General features: G+C 39.0%; 1 protein-coding gene across 3 annotated transcripts in view; it reads left to right on the forward strand.

Annotated features, from left to right (window-relative positions):
• trio (trio Rho guanine nucleotide exchange factor) overlaps nt 1–23067 on the forward strand; it is a 441213-nt gene that overhangs the window by 41298 nt on the left and 376848 nt on the right. For all 3 annotated transcript variants that reach the window (XM_019052145.2, XM_072304973.1, XM_019052154.2), the window contains exon 3: nt 22064–22254. In XM_019052145.2, the coding sequence (XP_018907690.2) occupies nt 22076–22254 (179 nt within the window). In that variant the 5' untranslated portion in view covers nt 22064–22075. The remainder of the gene's footprint in view (nt 1–22063; nt 22255–23067) is intronic.

Here is a 23067-nt window from a genome sequence, read left to right on the forward strand (position 1 = left end):
TGCGTCGAGGGACGGAGGGATGCCACGACGGGAGACACGGGTCGTAACGATAAATAATGGGTCATGAACGAACGCCCGTCAAGGGCTCGCGAAGAGTTTTCCAACGCCAGGTTGTCAGCCGTACTTTGATGGTTTAAGTGCAAACCCAGGTATTTTCATTGCACTGGAAAAAAAAAAAGAAAAAAAAAACACATTGGATCTAGAGTCCAGACTCTTGAAAACATTGACAAGAAAAAATACTCTTGATTCAATCGGATTTTTGCTTGAATCAAAACGAAATCCGCTTAAATTAAGAGGCTTGGTTCTTGATTTAAGCTAGATTCTGATTGAATCAAGAGTACTTTTTCTTGTCGATGTTTTTAAGAGTCTGAACTCTAGATAAAATGTGTTTTTTTTTCCAGTGTGTGATGTTTTTAAAATTTCGACTCTTGTTTTATTTTTTCGAAGAGAAACTAGCCTATCGCACAGCTTGAAATTTTTACAAAACGTTCCGTTAATTGAGAAAAAAAATCAAGTTAATTTTCAATAACATTTTCCAGAGAAAAAACATAAGACACTAGAGAAAAAAGTCTCTTGGATCCAGGATCCAGACTCATAAAACATTTGATAAGAAAAAGTACTCTTGATTGAATCGAATTTTCACTTGAATCGATTTTTGCGTTGATTTTTCTTCTCTATCGGTGGAATTTTCTGGATCGATTTCCAGCTAATAAGTTGGTTTGTTTCTCTTCGAAAAAATCAAATAGGAGCGGCTATTTTTAAACACAATTATGGAGAAACGTGGTTTTTCGCTTTAGTTATCGACATGTTGCTGTTCGTACTTTTAAAGCGTTGCACAGTGGACCGAGTCAATTAGAGAAGTCGGACATGAAATTTTCGACTAAAGCTGCAAATATTGATGTTTAATTGGTCACATTTTAAAGTTTAAGGGGTGCATTCAGTAGAACATTTCACGAGGAAAACAATCAAACTACTTTTAAAACCTCAAAGTTTTGTATAAACGGAGTTATGAGCTTTTAAAGTTTCCAAAATTTGTTCGACCTCTCTCATTGACTCGATCCATTGTGCGTCCAGGAGAGTTAGGTTGCCAATTTTTGTCAGGATTTCTGGATCGAATTGCGGTTTGTAATCAGCAACCAAAGGTACGTTTTGGCCATAGTATCGAAGACCAGGAAAAATGAAAAATATCATGGATACTCAGATTTATACTTGGTCAGGGAGTTGGTGCGAAAACCCAAAAATTTCCCTCTTTCACTTTCTTCATCTCTCTGAAAGATTAGATACACACGGCAATTAATCGCTGCGAGTGAAAGACGAAAGCCAATGGAGAGCTTTGATTTCGATCCATTGACGTCGATATATCGAAATCAAGGCTCTCCATTGGCTTCCGTCTTTCACTCGCGGCAATTAATCGCCGTGTGTATCCAGGCCTTAAGCCTCGCCGAGATTAAATTATGTCTATAATGACAACATTTCGTACTATTTCTACCGTACTGTACCGTGAACATCTGGTAAATGACGGTTTCTAAGTTAAACCATGACCTTGGGTTAAACTATGATGTATTACTGCTACATTTCAACTATGATTTTTGCGAACTTCCAAAATATTACGTTCGTTCAGGTATCTATGATAAATCATTGTTTAACAGTATTTTTTAACAACTGTTCAAACAGTTTCAATTGTGATGTTTCGCGTGTGATCACGATCTCTGTTTTAACCATAAGTAACAATTTTGCACATGCCCTCTTGTAACACAATTCACAGCTTTTCATCTGAAGCCACAACTAGTATGAGAACACCCGACCCGAGAAGGCTATCGAGCGAATGACTAATGAACTCGATAAACAGAAAGAGCCCGATAAAAAAAGACTCGAGCTGGAAATGGTCAGTTCTCACACTTATTGATGCATCGAATAAAACATTAGTAGTGATAAACGTATCACTTTTTTAACCTTTGCTCCTCCAACATCACCAGCTCTCGGCCAACAATTTTTTGTTCGTGCACCGTGAGAACACTAGATCTCAGCTAACATCCATCGCCAATCAGTCTTTCAAAGCCTCAGAAATTGCTTTTAATAAAGGTTAAAAGCAGGAATCGTAACTTTTTCTCAATGTCTTTCAATCATAGTTCAAATATGCTGTACAAATATGAAGACTCAATGTCGTTGAACTGCATACAGGGTGTTCCAGAGTTAAACCACCAAGTATTATTTTCTCGCTAAATTTACATATTTTTTTTCTTTTCTGTTTTAGGTAAGCTGTTCAATTGTCTTCTCGCCTTCAATCTGTCCTGTGTTCAAGTTTGGCGTATGTAAAGAAATATTTTCAGAATTTTTGTTGAGCTTGCTTTACTGACTTATTGATGATGTTTAAGCATATCAGTTTATCGATCCTTTCTATAGGTTTAAATAGCAGATCAATCGATTTATCGCAAAGTACGCCACGCCACTGGTCGTCAGCGGCTATAAAGTTGTCTGTCTGTTCTACTCTGCCGTACTAAGGAAGAACGCCGTATCAGCCTCCAGACGTTGCCATATCTCGTTCAACAAAAAACAGTATTTGCTGGGAAAGTTTTGAATAATTTTCTCCAATTTTTAAGACGATTCTGTTCCGTATTTGATCTAAAATATCTGAAAATTTCAAGGAAAAGTATACAAAAATGTCTTCAAAAATACATGTTTTATCCGGTGCAATATGGCAACTCACAAATGTGCATACGGCGTTCTTTCTTAGCACGGCAGTTCCTACTCCCGGTCCACTTGAGTTATCATTAGCACCATTTGAGTGTACTATTGATCTGGAGATAATTTTAAATGCTGTTGTCAGTGTCAGTTTCTCGCGCCACCATGAGAGATCATGTGAGTCGATCAGACCAGAATTTCTCAGCGCGGCAGTTGAGTATGATGAGAGTGATCGAAATCGACCATTACATCTTCAATATTAACCTGACTATTTCCATATCCCAGGCAGCAAAGTGAACATGAACTCCTTTAATTTACTCCCGAGGATTGACGAGACAGATTTCGCGTTCGGTTAATTGCAAGAGATTTCAGATATTGTCCGTTTCGTTTCCGTCTGATCTGAAGTTGTATGTGATGTATACTTAGGGAGCACGTACCCAGGATACACGAACAAAAAACAAGGCAGAGAGAATAGGGAGGAATCAATGGAATCTAGAAAAAATTTCATTCTTCACATTTTTGAAATTTCAATGGATCAGTTTCGCTAGTCACAGAATTGTGTTTTGATGCTTGATTCCTAGTAGATTAGCTAAAAATAATTAATGATCTGTCCAAATCGCAACTTTCCTAGTTCAGTATTAACCGAGATATAGCCCTTTGAAAAGTTGGGTTTTTGACGTCATCCACCGCGGTAGTGACACCCTTGGTTTCTTCCATTTTGGTTTTACCAGTCCAGTAAGGTGGACAAAGTTCCACAAGGTGGAAGAAAGCAAGGGTGTCACTACCGCGGTGGATGACGTCAAAAACCCAACTTCTCAAAGGGCGATATCTCGATTGATATTGAACGTAGAAAGTTGCGGTTTGGACAGATCTTAATATTTTTAGCTAATCTGCAAGAATCAAGCATCAAAACAAAATTCTGCGACCAGCGCAACTGACCCATTCTTACATTTTTCATTTCATAAGACCTCAAGACAAAAGTATTGTGGGAAGTGTATTAACAGCCTAAGGCAAAACAGATGATTCTCCATTTCACGGTTTCTGAATCTTCGATTACATTTTATTTTCTGACAGAAAATATGTTCCCCTCACTCAGTGTGGTAGATATACACAAGCACCACATCGTTCAGTTTACTTTCTTATGTTGGGTAGTGGGTTTGCCATAACAATGAGTAAGCGTAAAAATATTTTGTTACTTTTTCAAAATTATTTTTTTTGCTTTGAAGTATTGTTTTCCCACTTAAGTGTACCTTTTTCATTTTTTTTTATTAATGTAGGGAACTACAATCTACACAAAGTACTAATCGAAATTTTCTTAACTAAAATTTTACAATGAAATATTGTGAATTTCGCCGTTTTGTATGCCCGCAGCAGTCTGATCTGATTCTCTCGTCGAAATCCATCGATAGCATCGTCCCAATTCAAAATCCGCTTCGCAAATTCAACGCGAAAGGTGTCCTTAATGGACCCTAATGCACTCAAATCCGATTCATGCAGTCCCGATGGCGATACATATGACGCCGCACTTTCATTCGGCTCAAAATAATCCTGTATCAGTGAAAGTCATCCGCCAAATTTCGGCTCTAATTTATTCGGCGCGCGTCTAAAATTTATCGAGGCACTCTCGGCCCGTGATAATGACCCCTTCGACCAAATCCTGATCCTTCATTGTGAATAATAAGTGTGTCGAATGTTTTAATCTGCTCCTCCTGAAATGACATCGTTTCTGCGCAGGTGCGAACCAGTCCCCCCCCCCCTCCCACCGGTTTAATATGTTAATCGCGGAAACGCCTTAATTTTTCTGTCAATTAGTATTATAAATGTATGGCTACAGTCGAAAGGTGCGTGCCTCTAATTGCAAAGTTGTAAATCTCCCTCTAATTTTTATTTCTCTAGTTTTTATTTTTGTAATGAGAAAACTGATCAGCAGATTCCTTTGAAATTTTCTGTACATACTCTTCGTTCCTTCAAAAATATTCACCAAAAATTCCAAGGAGAAAATTTGGTTGAAGTAGAATCGGAAATATTTTGACGTTGTGGTAGACTTACAAATTTTCGATTTTGGTCATCGAAACATTTTTAGAGCATGCAATGTTTTCTCTTGCGCTTCTTGTATTCTCAACAGACCTTACAAGAAATACACTGGTAAAAAAAAACCTCTTGGACCAATGCCGCGGTGCATTGACTTAAGAGTGCAGTTTCTTGTTGCCGGATTTATGAGTCTTGAACTCTTGTTTCAAGCGGATTTTGCATTGATTCAATTCAAAATCCGCTTGAAACAAGAGTTCAATACTCTTAAATCCGGCAACAAGAAACTGCACTCTTGAACCAAGAGGTTTTTTTTTACCAGTGTAGTCATGAAGCAGTGGCGAGGCGCGAGTGATCGATTATTGATTTTTCCCCATTTGAAACTGTGCTGAAGAATCGATTATGTAAGTGTTCACTGCGAACCTCCTGTATATCGATCTTTTTCCTCATATTTAAATGACTGATCAATCGATATATCGCAAAGCACGCCACGCTCCTGTCATGAAGATGCACCGATTTTTGATGTATCATGAGCTATCTTATAATTCCGAGATTCCATATTTGAAGCAAGTATTTCAAAAAATGTCAAACTCCACATTCTGTTAAAACTGGGGGGGGGGGGAGGGGCTCTCTTGAGCCATCCCTATTTTTCAAAACAGATTTTTTTTTCTTTGTGCTGAGAAGTTAGGACTACTGCTCTCTTCTTTTTTTCTAAGTTTTGAGAACGTAGTCATGCTACAGTAACTATTCTCCCTTCAAATACTTGTGAATGAGAGAAATTGAAAGTTTCAATCATGAAACCTCGTGTCTTTTTTACGAAATGATGGTCTATTATTGATCTTTACTCTTCAGCTGCAAAAATTCAACATTTCTCTATTTTGCTCGCTCTCATCAGAGCGTATAATTTAAATGATTGTAATCGCAGTTTTATCTGATATTTTTATTTCAATTTCCTGAAGACTGCAAAATAAAAAAGGCCAGTCCTCAAATCATCTGTTTCACTCCACATATTCTCCAATCGTCTCAGGACGAGTCCGCGGCATCCGGCGTTGAAAATACTTAACGTAGTCAAGAACGGCTTCTGATCCAATCATTCATCACCGAAAAGAAATAAAGTTCCACAGGCAGCCGCTAATCCTATCGTTTGATTGTTCGGAATTTACATACATTGTGACATAAATGGAGCAATAATGGCAGTTCTTTTCATTCCATCGAGTTGTCGACGAATTCCTCGCATACTACCCACCGTCGCGTCGCACAGTGGATCGAGTCATTCACTGAAAAAAAAAATCTCGGTGTATTTACTAAGAAAAGGGTAAAATTACCAAGAATTCAGGGTTGTATTTGATCCCAGTTTTTTCTTGGTAAAATTATCATTTATGGAATTGGTAATTTTACCAAGAAATCTCGGTAAAATTATTGAACTTTCTCGGTAATTTTACCGGACCTCGGTAAAATCGCCAATATTTGTTATCGACTGTGGTAGAATTACCGAGATAAAATGGCAAAGTTACCGGGAATTGATTACCAGTACAAGTGGTATTCTTACCTAAAAAAAAAGTGAAAATACCGGTTTTTAGGTAAGCTTACCAGTCTGTCTTTGTAAAATTACCAATAATTGGTAAAAAAAGTGAGATGGTAAAGTTAGCAGCGGGCCTTGGTAAAAACGCCGAGAATTTTTTTTCAGTGTTGGAGGAGGTCCGGCAAAATTTGGAAACTTTATGAGATTGTAGTTCCGTTAAATCTAAACTTTGAGATTTTAAAAATGGTTTCAGTGGTTCCCTCGCGAAGTCTTCTTTCAGGAGCACTCCTCAGAATTTAAACTGTGTCGAATTAAACATCAGAATGTGTGGTTTTAGTCTAAAATTCCATGTCCGACTTCTCTGATTGACTCGATCCTCTGTGCGTCGTGTTGAAAGATTCCTTTCCCATTTCTCATGCATCGTCTTGAATCCGGTCCCGTTGCCGCGTTTCAACTAGGAACAGAAAATTTGACCGAATTTTTCTTCCACCCATAACAAAACCGGGAACGGACCACCAGACAAGGTACTTTTAAGAATTCAGGTACATGCCTCCTAACCAAAATTTCACCTAAAACGCGATTTGCGCAACGAAAATTACTGATATTAACTCCTCACCAAGATATTTAATGTTTCTTGACTTGTGAATTCAAACCCCCCGCCCATGAAAACACAATGGTCTATTTACGTCAGATCGCAAACTAAACGCCACCGTGGCAGTCTTTGCGATACGAACATATGGCAATCTCAATCTTGACGCTTCGGCTCAGCTACAGCAAATTGCTTATACTTTTAACGATGAAGGGTGGGAAAGGAACAATTCTCGATTGAGAAGCCTGCCAAAACTGTTGTGAGACGCTATTTGACTCACGTAGAGAATTGCGTTTCTTGTGCCCGAGCAATTCAAAATTCCCGTAACCAATGTAAAATGAAAACGTTAATATCTTAGTTAGGAGTTGATTTCAGTAATTTTCCATGCAAGAAGCATATTCTACGTGAAATTTTGATTGAGAAACATGTTTCAGAATGTTAAAATTCGTACCCTGTCCAGTAGTCCATTGGTCTCTATTCTTAGAGTTCGGTTTCTATTACCAGAAACTTTGGTACACATACACAGGGTGAGCGAAAAGTCGTACAGAAAAAGGAAAATTAAATACAATTTTGTGTTATTATGGGAAGTAAAACACGTAGTAACATGAGCTGTTGGCTAATTTTGTGCGTGTCAGTTTTCCCTCGTGTCAAATCGACCAAATCTTTGTGTTGAAGCGACCAAATTTGTGTGGCGAAGATCTGCGACCCCGTTAAAATCAGGCGTCGGAAGTATCAGGATCAAACCCGGAAAAGAGTACATAAGTTCCAGCAGGACACTTTCTTCAAGCCCCGATGTTTCAGAGTGACCTACGGCTTGGGTCGCTTTAATACAAAATTGAGTCGAGCAACTATGTTCTTTGCGTTGATCTCTCTCGGAGAAAAGTAACACAAAGTACCACAGAGTAACCCGAATACAGAAATCTTTAACAAGGTATAGGGGATAAACCCAGGGTGGCAAAATTTCAGTATAAATACAATTTTGAATTTTCACGTGAAATATGTCATGAAACTTCAGAAATGTATAAAAAAAATATTGAAATATACCGGTTCCTTTTCATGTTTCGCAAAATGTAAAAATTGTGACTCTACTATTTTTGTGTGTTTGAGGGCGGGTTGCATACTCTAGCCCCTGAATAATATGAAAAATTTCACAGCCTCGTGAAATTTCCAATCTTTCATTACTTTCTTACGTTTCATCCCACCCCGGATAAATCACTGTAACTTTTGATTAATTTATGATCAATTATAATTAATTGTATGTAATACAAGTATTTAAAGGTTTAATCATTATTATCAGTCATTAATAACTTTCAAAGGAATTGAGCTATAGACTTTCATTTTAAACAACAGTCAAGTTCATTCCTTATACTCGACTTCCCGACCAAGATGCGCGTATATTTTAAGGACTTTTCTCGAGTATACCCTCCAGAAGATGTTGGATTGAAACAAGTGCATGGTTCCATGTCTCCTCAAACGCTACTTTGCGATGAAGGGTAGGTTTTTTCCTTCAATGTTTTGCTTACGCCGTTAAAAAGGCACGAAAGTTTCTAATTTAATTTGACAGCTCGCCCAGTGGCCTGGCATGCTTTGCGATGTATCGATTGATACGCCACTCAAACCTATGAAAAAAGATCGATTATCTGGGTGTTCGCAACGAACACCTTAGTAATCGATTCTTTACCATAGCTTCAAATGGCGAGATATCGATAATCGACCTTCCACGCCACGCCACTGAGCTCGCCCACTCGTCCATTACGTGTAAACCCAGATCTCGCGGTAATGAAATTATCCCGCGTACTAAAAAAATAAAAAGGAAAAAATGTTCCATCAACGCCCTTCCAAAGCACCGTGGAGTTGCATTTTACTACCTTTCCGAATACCCTCACAATTAGCAGGTACTTAACGTTTTAAATGGCAAGTTTTAGCATTCGCCGTTGGAGTTAAACGCGGGCTCCATGCCTTTTATATGAGGAAGTTTTCGTGTCGATTTCTCTTCAGGAGGGTTAACGTTGATCATATTGTTTTTAAGCCTCGTCTCGAGTCTTGACAATTTAAGGATGCATACTGACAATATTGGGTTACTTTGATACTGAGTTTCAAACCAGAACGACACCCATATAAGTTTTAGAAGTTCTCCGAAGCTTCTCCAAATGGGTCACTAAATCTAGGGAAGAAATTTTAACCAAAAATTTCATGTCCGACCTCTTCCATTAGCTCGATCCATTGTGCGACGATCTCAGGAATCCCCTGGTATGCTGCCGTGCTAGGAAAAACGCCGTATGAACATTCGAGAGTTGCCAGATTTCCCTTGATAAAACATGTATTTTTGGCGACATTCATGCATATAAGTCCTTGAAATTTTCAGATATTTTAGATTAAATTGCGAACAAATAGTCTGAAAAAGTGGAAGAAAAATATTTAGAATCTCCCTAATAAATTCGTATTTTATTAGAGGCAATTTGCAACGCCTGAAGGCTCATCGGCGTTCTTCCTTAGCACGGCAGTATACAAACCTCTCTCGGATATCATATGCAGATGGATGCTCAGTCGACTCGGTCGAAGGAACGAGGCATCCAAACTTGTCAGTCTCTTCAGATTTGTTGAAACTTCCTTCGAGCAACTCGTGTAAACACGAAAAATTCTTGATGGAAGTTACAAGTTGAATTAGATTTCCAAGAATTCCATCTCGTCAGTTCCGAATTTCTTCACTCCCGCACTCCCTTGGCGTATTCGCCCTGCGATCGATCGAAAAAAAAACCCGGTTACCAATCTGTTGACCGCTGTTCGCTCAAAATGTTCCTTCTGTAAACGTACTGAGAGTGCATTTGGACCATATTTTTGCAATGAGGAACCACTATTTTTGGCTTATTTTAGAAACAACGTATATGCCATTGGATTTTCCCGTGCAGGGAGGTGCTTTAATGGATAAGCCAGAGATAGTAGTTCTTAATTGCATAATGTAATCCATTTCGTCCACAGCAAGTTTTAAAAAGTCTGGCATTCAATACTTTTTCTTGAAACTCCAAGGTGCGGAGAGTTAATTAAGAAAAATATGGTTATAGGACATATCGATTGTCATGCTATTTAAACCTATGGTAAAGAATCGATTATTATAAAGGGTGTCCGCTGCGAACACCCTGTTTATCGATAATTTTCCGTTTGTTTGAATGGCGTAACAATCGATATATCGCAGATCACGCCACGCCACTGGTGCACACTGGATCGAGTCAATAGGAGAAATCGGACAAAATCTGGAAACTTTGAAAGCTTGTTTTTTTCAAAAATATAAATAAAAAAAGTTTAAAAGTGGTTCCATTGGTTTTTTCGTTAAATTTCGTATCAGGATCACCGCTTGAAATTGAATTTCTAACGAACTGAACTTCAAAATTTGAAACCATAGACAAAAATGTCGATGTCCGACCTCTACTATTTAGTTCAGTCCAATGTGCAGAGGTGGCCTGATCCCTCCATAATCATGCCATCAATTAAGGATGCCGAAAAAATGGTTAAAATCTCTCAAGGATTGAAATTGAATGGTTTTTTTTTTTTTTTTTTTTTTTTTTTTTTAATGGAAAATCGGTCACAAATCCTGCAGAACCAGTTCGATCAGAATCAGTCGGTGGGGTTTGGAAGAGTGATCGCGGCTGGCGTCTCTCTCGAATCCAAACATCTCTGTAACTAATCGCTTGTCGTAACAGCATCGCTCGATTTGGCTTTCTTGCCCGCGTAGTTGCGGGCGCCGTATTTGACCCAGTCACCCAGTGCGTTCCCAGCGCAAACATCATTGATAGTCTCATGTGCTCGCGCAGTTGCTAAATTTACGCTCTTTGAGCCCATTTACCCCCCGAAAATCTGCATTTTATTAAATTTGTCAACGTCTGAAGGCCCATACATCGCTCTTTTTTAGCGTGGTAAGACAGGATGGTTAGAACTTTGAGCTGCCGAAAGTGCCGAAACACTTCCCCCCGTATGCACGAACAGGGTGTCTAGTCCGTTGACTACGACCCAAAAATGGCGAAAACCCTGCACTTCTTGATTGGAATATGCCGCTTTCAGAGCTCATTGGTAGTATTCTCAGGAGTAATTCTGAAAGGGGAAAACACTCTGAGACCCGCGATTAGATCTAGTCTAGCATCAGGATTTGAGGTCAATCAGAATTTAATCCCGACTTCATCAGGATTTGAGAAAAAAATCGGTCGTAAAATTAAGATTTTAGAAAAGTCGGTGGTCCGAGCGAATTTTTTTATCGAGCTATTTTTGTGAAGTTACATTCGCCTAATTTTTCTCCGCAAAAAATCAAGTTATGGAAAAAATTATGATATCAGGATTTAGCAGTCAAAAATCAGGAAAAATCAGGATTTCACAAAATACAATCGCGCAAGCATAACTTCGGTAATTCGGCAGGCTTGATGATCGACTTCTCATACTGCCGTGCTAAGGAAAAACGCCGTATAAGCCATCAGGCGTTGCCAAATTTTCTTCGATAAACGATAAAATACGAATTTCCCGGTAAACTTTTGAATATTTTTCTTCCAATTTTTCAGGGAATGTTCTCTGTATTTTGATCTGAATTTCAAGGAAAAATATTCATAACTTTCCTCATATATAAACATTTTATCGAAGGAAATTTGGCAACTCTCGAATGTTCATACGGCGTTTTTCCTTAGCACGGCAGCATAGTTCACTGGAATAAGTGTGCGAAATGACTACTATGGACTGCCTTGGCCGTAATTTCTCCAAGCAGCGGGTATCATCACCAGATTCTAGTTTCATTAAAGACGATGCTATTACGCGTCCCCCGTCGTCTATCGCATGTGAACACCCGCAGATTTATGAATTGAGTCGTTCACTTTCAGAAGGAGATAACCCTATTTTTATGATGTTGATAGAGTAACGTCCACCAGGCAACAGCGCACTATGGTCCGAATAGCCGGTTTAAGCGGCATTAAATCAGATACGTATGTTTAAACCTCGCAACATGAGTTTTCAGGGGTTTTTAGGGTCGCTGAGTGCAAAAATGCTAATATTCTTCAGGAAAAATCCATTTTTAACATTTTTATACTTTATATAACTGTGGTAATAATTTGTTCAGAAACCTTAAATTGAGGCTGATAATCCAAGTTGATGCGGTGGAGCAGTTGGCATCGCGTCTCACTATCTTCTTGATGTCCCGGGTTCGATTCTCGGTAGAATTTTTTTTTTTTTTTTTATAAGTTTAAAAATTAATTTTACATTGGATGGACTATAAGAAGCTAAAAGTAGAGCCTCGTCAAACACTACTATCAAGGGAACTTGAAAAAGACAGCTCAGGATAATACTTCTACGTTTCATGGCTCCAGAGGCCTACTTTCAAGTCCCACCGATCAGCCGTTTGAACTTGTTTTCGTCTGCCAAGCGAAACTTAAGCTTAAATATATCCATTTTGATAGATTATTTGTTTGAAACATGGGTAAACGTAAAAAAAAAACGTTTACGGGACCTCAAAGTGGCTTCCTAAGACAATTTCATTGCTCGGGAGCCTTACTTTCAAGTCCCACCGATCAACCGTTTAGACTTGTTTTCGTCTGCCAAGCTAAACTTATGCTAACATATATCTACACTGATAGATTATATGTTTGAAACACTTAAAACGTCAAAAAAAAAACTTTTACGGGGCCTCAAAGTAGCCTCCCGAGGCGATTCTTTGCTGTTCTTGAGCACAAAGTTTCAATTGGTCCCGATCAACCCCATCAACTCGTATTATTCTGCCTGGGCAGATTTAGGCTCTAATGCATTCGATTTGCTAGAATATGACAATGGAACATGATAAAAGTCATCGTCAATGGCATATGATAGCTAATTGTAGTAAGTGATAAGAAACGCGAAAACGTCATTTTTCATGAGAAATAACTTGAGGCGATTGTGTGTGATTGATCTGCCACTCAGACTAAAAGGTAGTATAGAGTCATGACAATAACTTCCGAGTAAAATTACGAGGTGCTCAGAGGTGCAAAGGATATTTTTTGGGTCCTACTTTTGCGATTTTATTGAAAAAAGTGACTATGTCTAAGGGTTAATCTAGAACATTAGATATGATGAAAAAGAACAGTTTCAGCATGAAACATCTTAAACTTATCTTGTATTTTGTGAATCAAGTGCCCAAACACTTTCAGGTACGGTGAAACGACGAAAACAAGCCCTTAAACACAGCACTGCCGCTCGGTAACTGGAATCGCACTCATAAAGTGCTCCGCGCGCCGCACTTCCCAGGCTTGTCACATCTTTATTAGTGCTTTAATCGAAGTGAAATTTTACAGGAGTCTTCTCTACAGTATGTACTATCGATCTACCTCTTAAAATCTAACTTTTTCCAAACTTCACTTTTTCGATTTATTGCCGCTTAAACCGGCTATTCGGACCATAGTGCAGCGTTACGACAGCTTAAGTTGCCAGCCTTGTCGTAATATAGATATAATAGTTATAATTACCAGTGTAGTATAATATCTTCATTTCATGATTGAAAGAAAATTTTCGGCTCTGATAGGCGGATCCAAAAGGGAGGGGGGCGCCCGCCCCCCGCTTGCCTAATAATAGAGGGGGAAAAAGGAAAGCCAGAAGAAGGAAGGAAACGTATATTTGGTGATTATTCATGACGGAATTGACTCAAACTGTGGAACACAGTGCACACAGTGGAATGACTCGTTGGGAGAAGTCGGGCATGAAATTTTGACCAAAACTGTACAATTTTACGTTTATCTCGTCACAATGTTAATTTTAAGAGGTGCTTTTCATAGACAATTTTACGAGAAAACCAATGAAATTACTTTTTAAACATCAAAATTTCATATCCATGAAAATTTACTCCTTTAAAGTTTTTCAATCATGTCCGACTCCTCCCACACTGGAAAAAAAAAACACATTAGATCTTGAGTCCAGACTGTTGAACACATTGACAAGAAAAAGGACTCTTGATTAAATCAGATTTAAGCTCCGGGCGGTCCGGAAGTACTGAAAAAGTGTGGAAATTCCCCAACAAGGTCCGGAATTTTTAATTTTTGTCATTTTTGTCGCAATTTGAGCTAGAAATTAAAATATTTGAAATTTTCCGAATTTCGTCAAATATTTGGAGGTACTGAAAAAGTACTGAATTTCTTGGGAATGTACTGAAAAAGTACTGTATAAGTACTGAGTTTCGGCCAGCCTGTTTTAATAGGCACCCTGATGACGAATTAAACATTAAACTTTACAATTTTTGTTAAAAATTTCACACTGGAAAAAAAAAACTCATTGGATCTAGAGTTCAGACTCTTGAAAAACATTGACAAGAAAAAATACTCCTGATTCAATCAGATTTAAGCTTAAATCAAAAGGAAATCCGCTCAAATTAAGAGGCTTGGTTTTTGATTTAAGCTTAAATCTGATTGAATCAAGAGTATATTTCTTTGTCAATGTTTTTAAGAGTCTGGACTCTAGATCCAATTTGTTTTTTTTTCCCCCCAGTGCATTGACACGATTCACCTTGCGACATTCCTTTCGTAACACACTTAAATTGCGCAGTTGGTCTCTTTTTGGTCGGTTTTTTTGCCCATAAAATCCCACTTTCCATTCAATTTCGTCCAACTTTGACTTCTAAAATTTAAAGAAATTTGACAGCCTCGTCAGAATATTCTAATTTAACAGAGCGCATTCATTTTTATGGGTGATTCCGTGGTGTCGTCAAACGGGAACGTCGCGGTTCGGAGCGGTGTTTTCGATTTGCCGATAGCTCCGTAAATCATAATCGCACTCGCGACGCCTGAAGTAATTAAAGTAATTACGCTCAGGTGGCAACGCCGGATTGGCGTGCATCGCTCAGTGGGTCGAGTCAATCAGAGAGATTGGACGTACAATTTTGGTCTGAAAATGCAAATTTTGATGTTTATTTCGTCATATTTTATATTTCAAGGGGTGCTCAAAGAAGGAAATGGAGATGTTGCATGTGTGAGGAATTTGCGATTTGACTGTTGATTCTTATGTAAAAGTTCGCGAGAAACACGATGGTGCCTCTGGTTTTCTCTGAAATCAACTCCCAAGCTCAAAAAAGCTCTCAAGTTGAGGCCAAAATGGAGGGGATATCCCACGCTATCCTGAGAGTCCACCTCTACATCAAGACAAACTTTCCATGCAAAGATAGGGAGCAAATACATTGACAGGGCTGCCACTTTATTTGGGGACTCCAAAACTGAAAACACGGCAACCCTGCTAATGTATTTGTTCCCTATCTTTGCATGGAGAGACTGTCTTGATGTAGAGGTGAACTCTCGAGATAGCGTGGGATATCCCCTCCATTTTGGCCTCAACTTGAGAGCTTTTTTTGAGCTTGGGAGTTAATTTTAGAGAAAACCAGATGCATGATCGTGTTTCTCGCGAACTTTTCCATGAGAATCAACAGTCTAATCGCAAATTCCTCACACATGCAACATCTCCATTCCAAGAGAAAATCAATGGAGCCCCTTTTAGAATCTCAAAGTCTTGCATGAACGGAGTTATAAGCGTTTAAAGTTTCCAAATTTTGTCCGACCTCCCTCATAGACTCGATCCCTTGTGCGACGGAGCCACGGGCGCGATCAAAATGAGTCACTTGACTTGCCGTGATAATAATCCGTGTTTCGCGCCTGGTAGTTATGCAGCCTCTGGGACTCGTTTGCCACCGTGCGAATTGCTGTTGCCTATCTTTCGGGCGCGCAACGGCATATTACTCCTTGTAATTGGCCCCCTTTGATCAAACAATTCTCAACTGCTTCGGGTCGGCTTTTATGACGTCATTGCACGCAGCGACGATTCCGTAGTTGTGGTTTCCTCGAGTTCGTCGAGGGAAATTTCCAGTGGCGTGGCGTACTTTGCGATATATCTATTGTTCTGCCATTTAAACCTATGGTAAAGAATCGATTATTAAGATGTTCACTGCGAACAACCTGGTTATCGATCCTTTTCAATAGGTTTAAATGGCATAACAATCGATGTATCGCGAAGCACGCCACGCCACTGGAAATGTAGGTCACAACGGTGAAGTTTCCAATCGAGAACATAAATTGCGAAACACTTCGGGTAATGCTAAAACAGCGGCACGACGATAACTTGGATTACAATTTGCAATAAGGAACCACTATCTCTAGCTCTCCGTGAAAGCACCTTTCTGCATACGGTAGCTAATGGCATATCTGTTGTTTCTAAAAGGTTTCAGGACATTTTGTCCACGAATTTTTGTCCGCGCACCTTTTTTGTCCAGTAGTTTACGCCCACACGTAAAATAAGCAACAGTGACTTGGTCCAAGCGTTATATTTTAGTCGGTACGTAAAATTATATTGACAATATGGAAATGAGAAATTGAGAGAGTAGGAGGTGTTGTTATGGTTGCTCATTTTCTGAATGAAATGTTATTACTTTCTCCTTTTGAATCATCTTTTTAAATTGTCATCGGTGAATATTTGGTTTTATTTCTATCCTTAAAATCCTTACAATATTGAATGTACAATATACCTTATATAAGTATAGGTATTAGTTTTTTATTTTTTCTTTACGAAATTATTTCTTCATTTTGAAAACATTTGTATTTTTAAAACGTGACAAATTTTTGTAAAACCTTTTCCAAGCGACTTTAATCTCAATGAGCCGCAGTTGTGCCCACAGAAACTGCGAAAATGAATAAAAGAGGGGAAAAAACCAAGAAACACGCAATCTTTAGTTTTAACCCATTTGTACATCGATCTTTTAGAGTCAAATACGTCAAATTTTGAGCGTTTCGTTGCGCGGACACCTCGCTACAGTACAACAAAAGCACAAAATGTAAAAGAAAAAATTAAAGTGCTTTGGAAATCATTAAATTTGACACGGAACCACCAATATTTCAAAAACACACATTATATTATTATTCTCCTTTGATAAATTGATACATATTTTTTACCATTGATTTAAATGAGAATAATCAATGCAGAGTGTGCTAAAATTTCAAAATCATGAGTTAAAAAACGCTAAATATCAAAGCCTAACAGAGCGGAGCGGCGCGCGGCGTGCTGCCAGAGTGCCAGCGCAAGAGGCTGACTGACGCCTACAAACCTAAGTGGATACTTCACGCATTGCGCAATGCGTGAAGTATCCACTTAGGTTTGTAGGCGCCAATGCGCGCTCCGCGCTGGCCGCCCGCCCGCCGTGCTGCGGCGCCCGAAGCAACTATTTCACAACAGAGATGTTGCACAGTATTATACGAAATTGAACGTATTAAGAATGACTGGCATCCTTTAAAAGTACAGATATCTTTCCTCGCAAAATAAATCAGTACACAAGACAAATCTAAGAGCCTTTAGCTAAGGCAAATATAGAGGTTTATCCGGTTCAGGTATAACAAGGTGGGAATTTCTTGAAAGATAATTAAGTCCTGTTACACTAAAGAGGTGTAGAGAGTTTTAGTGAATTTTGTCTCATGGAATTGACGCTCCCCCATTTTTACCAAAACTCTCAACTTTGTATTATGCTCAGTTGGACCAAACAGACAAAACAAAAAAACAAGCAAACCCTCATTCTTCCAATACATTATGTATTTTCATCCAAAAACGTCGTGAGCAATTGTCGTTTGTATTTACATGTGGGACAATTAACTTTGGGTCTCAACTGGCACGTGGACCAAAACTCCCGTGCCGAAAAAACGCGGGGACGTAAATTACTGGAAAAAACAGGTGCGTGGAAAAAAAATCGTTGACGAATATTTGCTCCTTATTGCAAAATGTAATCCATTTTGTATTTACAGGTGCCTTACTGCCTTACACTGAGGATGAAAGTTCGGTAATAGATACTGAACTACGTGTCTAATTCCACCGAGCTTTTTTGGACCTTTGATTCCCATGACTGGAAACTTCAGTTTCCTGAACCGAAGGCGAAGCGTTAGCGATCGATTATCGATATTTCCCCATTTAAAGCTGTGGTAAAAAATCGATTATTGAAGTGTCCTTTGCGAGCACCCTCGATCAATCCTTTTCCATAGGTCTAAATTGCAGATCAATCGATGTATCGCAAAGCACGCCACGCCACTGACCAGAACCGACTAATTATTGTAAGTTCGGTGTTAAAAATGAACCGTAGCTTAGTTTCTGTTACCGAACTATTTTTCTCAGTTCAGTCGTCTCACTTAACTCTCGAAGTTTTTTCTCAGGAATGCAGCAAAGCTTAATCCATCATTCGAAGTTATCGGGAAATTCCACCGACGGACGGAGCGAGGAGGGCAAGACATGTGAACAAGGCCGGTAGCCTGTAATGAGGCATAAATAAATTGAATAGGCTCATTACGTGGTCTGCTAGATCCATCGCTCGTTTGAGAACTTTTCTTCACTTTCTTATTGAGATCTCACCGTTTACGTCTTTAACTTTTACCGGCAGATTGTCGACGAGCCGAAGAAAAGTTCCTTTGTTCGCGAGGATAATCTTTACTTACGATTGCCACATGGCTGTTGCATTTTTGACATAGAACTATAAATGTATTTTTCGAATTTCGGATTATTTTCACGATTTTTCGGATTTTACGAAGGTGCTCTCTACTACTGGTATGGACAAATGGATTTTTAGAAAGTCGTCGAAATGCGTAGAGTTGACAGCGGCCAATGGTACGACTGCGACGCCATATTGAAAATTGGCTGATTTACTTTCTGTTCTGTAAGTGGGTCTCGTCAATTTCGTGTTATTTTTTCGTATTCTTAGTTAAGTTTTTCGTTACTTTGAGTTGTATTGATTTTTCAAATTCATCTGATAGCTTATTGAAGCTTCCAGATCTGCCAGAACCTCATTTTGAACTGCGCGGCAAAGGCGGTACGACTTGCGACGTCATTCGATGGCCCTTATTCTCAGCGCTGCATGCCACTTCGGCACCCCGTTTGTCCATACTCTGTAGTAGAGTGCACCTTGGATTTTACGGATTTTTCACCATGCTCACCAAATGACTGAGTCACACCTTTCCAGCTAGCTTATTTCTAATTTTCGTCAGCCTCTCCAGCGATAGCAAGTGATTCTGACTTCTTACGTGACACGTTTAACTGCAATGCGTCACTTTAATTTAACGCAAGAATAATCGGTAGACAATACCTCAATGTGATCAAAGAAATCGCATCCATGTATGGCATGAACACAGTTCTATGACGAAGATACCTCTTTATGCCGTGGCTCGGAATGGCGATTTTCCGGGTTTTTTTTTTTTTTCAAATGTAATATTCATCCATGGTGTCTAGTTTTTTATAAACCGGGAAAAACCGGGATTCATCAGGGAATGAAAATTTAACAGGAAAATCAGGAAATATGCTCCAGAAACCGGGAATCTCTTCTGCAACCACCTAGGTATCATTTCGTTTTCATATTTAACGGTCAAATGTGGCCGATTTTATTATACTTCCTGCATAGTTTGGCTGTAAAATTAATTAAAATCTAAATTCATATCCGAAATTCTGGAAAATTATATTCTTTTCCACAAGAAAATCCCGGGAAAGTGGGAGGAAACTTCGGTTTCTCATCCGAAAATGAGCTTCTGAAAATCATGGAAAATTAGGAAAAAATCAGGGAAAGAGCTTTGCCAAGGAAATTAGACACCCTGTATTCATCCAATCATTAATGCCGATTTGAATCGTTTGGTTCGGTCGTTGGATGAAATGATAGTATCTTCCTCCATAAAATTTTTGGAGCAATTTCTGAATACCGTACCAGCGGCTGTAATAATAATTTTACAGCTTGTCTGACCTCCTCAACACAAAATCGCTTAATACTCCTATTGTTTTAATGTCCACCTGAATGTCCGTGAATTCAGACCCGCATTCCACGTGATAACCGTGGCATTGTCAAATGATCATTCCTAGCCTCGAATGAGTCTATTGTTTTACAGCAGCCGAAACGGGGAAAAATTGGGGGAAAGAAGTATTCCAGAAAGTAATGAAGTAGTACGGCGCGTATACACTGGAGGTTTGGACCGGTTTCAGCAGAAAGGAACCAAGTCACATCAGCTACTGCTGAATTTAGCCGGGAAATTTAATTTTTTACAAGAGAACGTTCGTGCGGATGCTTTTGAAAACTTTATTGAATTTGCTTCGTACTGTGCAAAAAATTTACGGAAATTTGCACAAAAATGCGCACAATTTTTCTCTTGTAAAAAATTAAAATGCCAAATTCAATTTAGCAATAGCTGATGTGGCATGATTCCTTTCTGCTTAACGCGATCCATTTATCTTTCAGTGGCGTGGCGTGAATTGCGACTTATCGATTGTTATGCCATTTAAACCTACCTGTTTATCGATCCTTTTCCATAGGTTTAAATGACATAACAATCGATACATCGCAAAGCAGGCCACGCCACTGTTATCTTTCGATGTTCGTTCTCGAATGTTTCATTTTCAGGGCTTTCTACTGCTTGTAGAACGTATTTTTGATGTACTCTCAACTGACAGGGCAGTCAATCGGTGAAAATATTAATAGAAAAAAAATGAACCTCAATCAACTTAATTTCGCAATCGTAGGTCAGACTCAGAAGGACCCTAATTTTAAATGGAGAGTTGTAATACATAAAATTTAGTGTTTACACTATGTGACAATGGAAGCTGGAAAACACTTCAATTGCGACGACGTTGCAAAATGTGTTCATTACACCATTTTGTTTGCGAATAAAACAAATTTTTTTCAAAGAAAAACTGAAGTACGCATCTTTTTTTCTTTTTCTTTTTTTTTAAATACAGACTATTCTGTATTGTTCAAATGATAAATCTGTAAAAATTTCAAGAAATGATTAACATTAGCTCTCTTGTGAAGTAATTTAGTGGGACCAGAAGGCTACAACGTTCCAAATCTAAATGTGTGTTCCTTTTACATTCACCAACTTGTATAACTTGAAAATAAACTTGCAAACAGACTTGTTACTCGTGAATACGCTATGAAAAATTGCAACGTCGCAAATTGACATATGGATACATTTTACTTCACAGTCGGCGATGAGAAAATGCGTAACTGCGCACGCACCAGAGTGTAATATCAGTGGCAATCGTGATCTCCCGCCGTCAATTCGAAGCGATAGTGTTGAAGGCGCTTTAAGCAACTATATCACCTCGGAAGTGTTGCACAGTATCAGACGGAAATGAAGGCGCACTAACGTTTGCAAACCGACTAGCGTCGTAGAGTCTTTCTGATTGTGCGATATGCGGTTCTTGTTCCGTCGATTTTTGTGAAACTTGATATCAAGTGGCATATTTTGACTGGGAACTCGAATTTCAACTCAAATTTTCAAAATTCGAAAATCTAAGATGGTGGATGTCGCCAAAAATGCCATCTCGGCTCCTGTTCGACCGATTTTCGTGAAACTTGGTACCGAGGAGTATCTTTTGACGGGGAATTGGAATATTCGCAATCACAGAAGTATTGCACAGTATCAGACGAAAATAAAAGCGCTTTAAAGTTTGTAAATGGACTGATATATCGGTGGAAAACAAAGAGAATGTAAAAGCAGCCCGAAACGGAAACGACAATCGAAAACACAGGAAAATGCGGAAACAAGGCTAAAATACAAAATACCAAGGCAGGACGTTTCGGTACCTTACGGCACTATTATCAACTGCTAAAATAGAAAAAAAAATAAAAAAGAAATTAACAAGAACAAGAAGCCGCATATCGTCCGCTCAGAAGGACTCTACGATGCCAGTCGGTTTGCAAACGTTAGTGCGCCTTCATTTCCGTCTGATACTGTGCAACACTTCCGAGGTGATATAGTTGCTCAAAGCGCCTTCAACAGTATCGCTTCGAATTGACGGCGGAAGATCACGATTGCCACTAATATTCCACACTGAAGCGTGCGCAGTTACGCATTTTCTCATCACCGACTGTGAAGTAAAATGTATCCATACCTCAATTTGCGACGTTGCAATTTTTCAATGCGTATTCACGAGTAACAAGTCCGTTTGCAAGTTTATTTTCAAGTTATACAAGTTGGTGAATGTAAAAGGAACACACATTTAGATTTGCAACGTTGTAGCCTTCTGGTCCCACTAAATTCCTTCACAGGAAAACTAATGTTAATCATTTCTTGAAATTTTTACAGATTTATCATTTGAACAATGCAGAATATGTATTCTGTATTTTAAAAAAAAAGATGCGTACTTCAGTTTTTTTTGCTCTCTTTGCTATCACGGCAGTTTTCTTCTCGATTTCGTGCGAGATTTTTTTCATCACACCTGTATTTAATGTGTTTTTTTCTCGTGTTGTGTGTCAGGTGGGAGTTGCCATGGACGGTCCACGAGCCCTGGATGTGATGACGCTTCTGCAAGAGCGGCTGGCGCTCCTGAGCGGGGGGCGGGACCTCCGCGGTGGCCCGGTCCTCACCTTCCCGGCGACCCCCCGCCGGGAGCGCGCCAAACCTGACGACTACCGCCGCCTCCTCCAGTACCTCACCGCCATACCCTCGTAAGTACCTCATCCTCCCTCGCATGCCCAACAGCAATTCCCGTTTACCCAGGTCCATGCCGGCGAAATGTTGTTAGATTTAAACTCGTGAAATTTCACGTGAAGTATTGTCGTTCCCTAGACGAAGTAGCCTACCCTCATTCCAAGGTAACACTGAAAAAAAAATCTCGGTGCATTTACTAAGAAAATGGTAAAATTATCAAGAAATCAGGGTTCTATTTGATCCCAGTTTTTTCTTGGTAAAAGTACCATTTATGGAATTGGTAATTTTACCCCGAAATCTCGGTAAAATGATTGAACTTTCTCGGTAATTTTACTGGACCTTGGTAAAAACGCCAATATTTTTTATCGACTTTGGTAGAATTACCGAGATAAGATGGCAAAGTTACCGGGAATTGATTACCAATAACAGTGGTATTCTTACCTAAAAAAACAGTAAAAATACCGGTTTTTAGATAAGTTTACCAGTCTGTCTCGGTAAAATTACCAATAATTGGTAAAAAAAAGTGAGATGGTAAAGGTACCAACGGACCTTGGTAAAAACGCCGAGATTTTTTTTTCAGTGAGAGATTTTGAATGTGATTCATTGGTTTGTATGCTTATTTGACGGTGCCTTACTACAATACAAGCCATTAAGACCTGAATCGTTGTGAGATATCGATTCAATTATCACAGAGAGGGAAATAGGAAGCATGTTCAGGCGAAACATACATGCATGCACAAAGTACATGAATTTGTAAAAGCATGCTCATTCTTGTCTGCACGCATAGGATGAGCGGATGTCAATTAATTTAAATGTGTCGAATGGGAGTT

The sequence above is a fragment of the Bemisia tabaci genome, chromosome 10, assembly GCF_918797505.1.
Source record: "Bemisia tabaci chromosome 10, PGI_BMITA_v3".
Lineage (NCBI taxonomy): Eukaryota > Metazoa > Arthropoda > Insecta > Hemiptera > Aleyrodidae > Bemisia > Bemisia tabaci.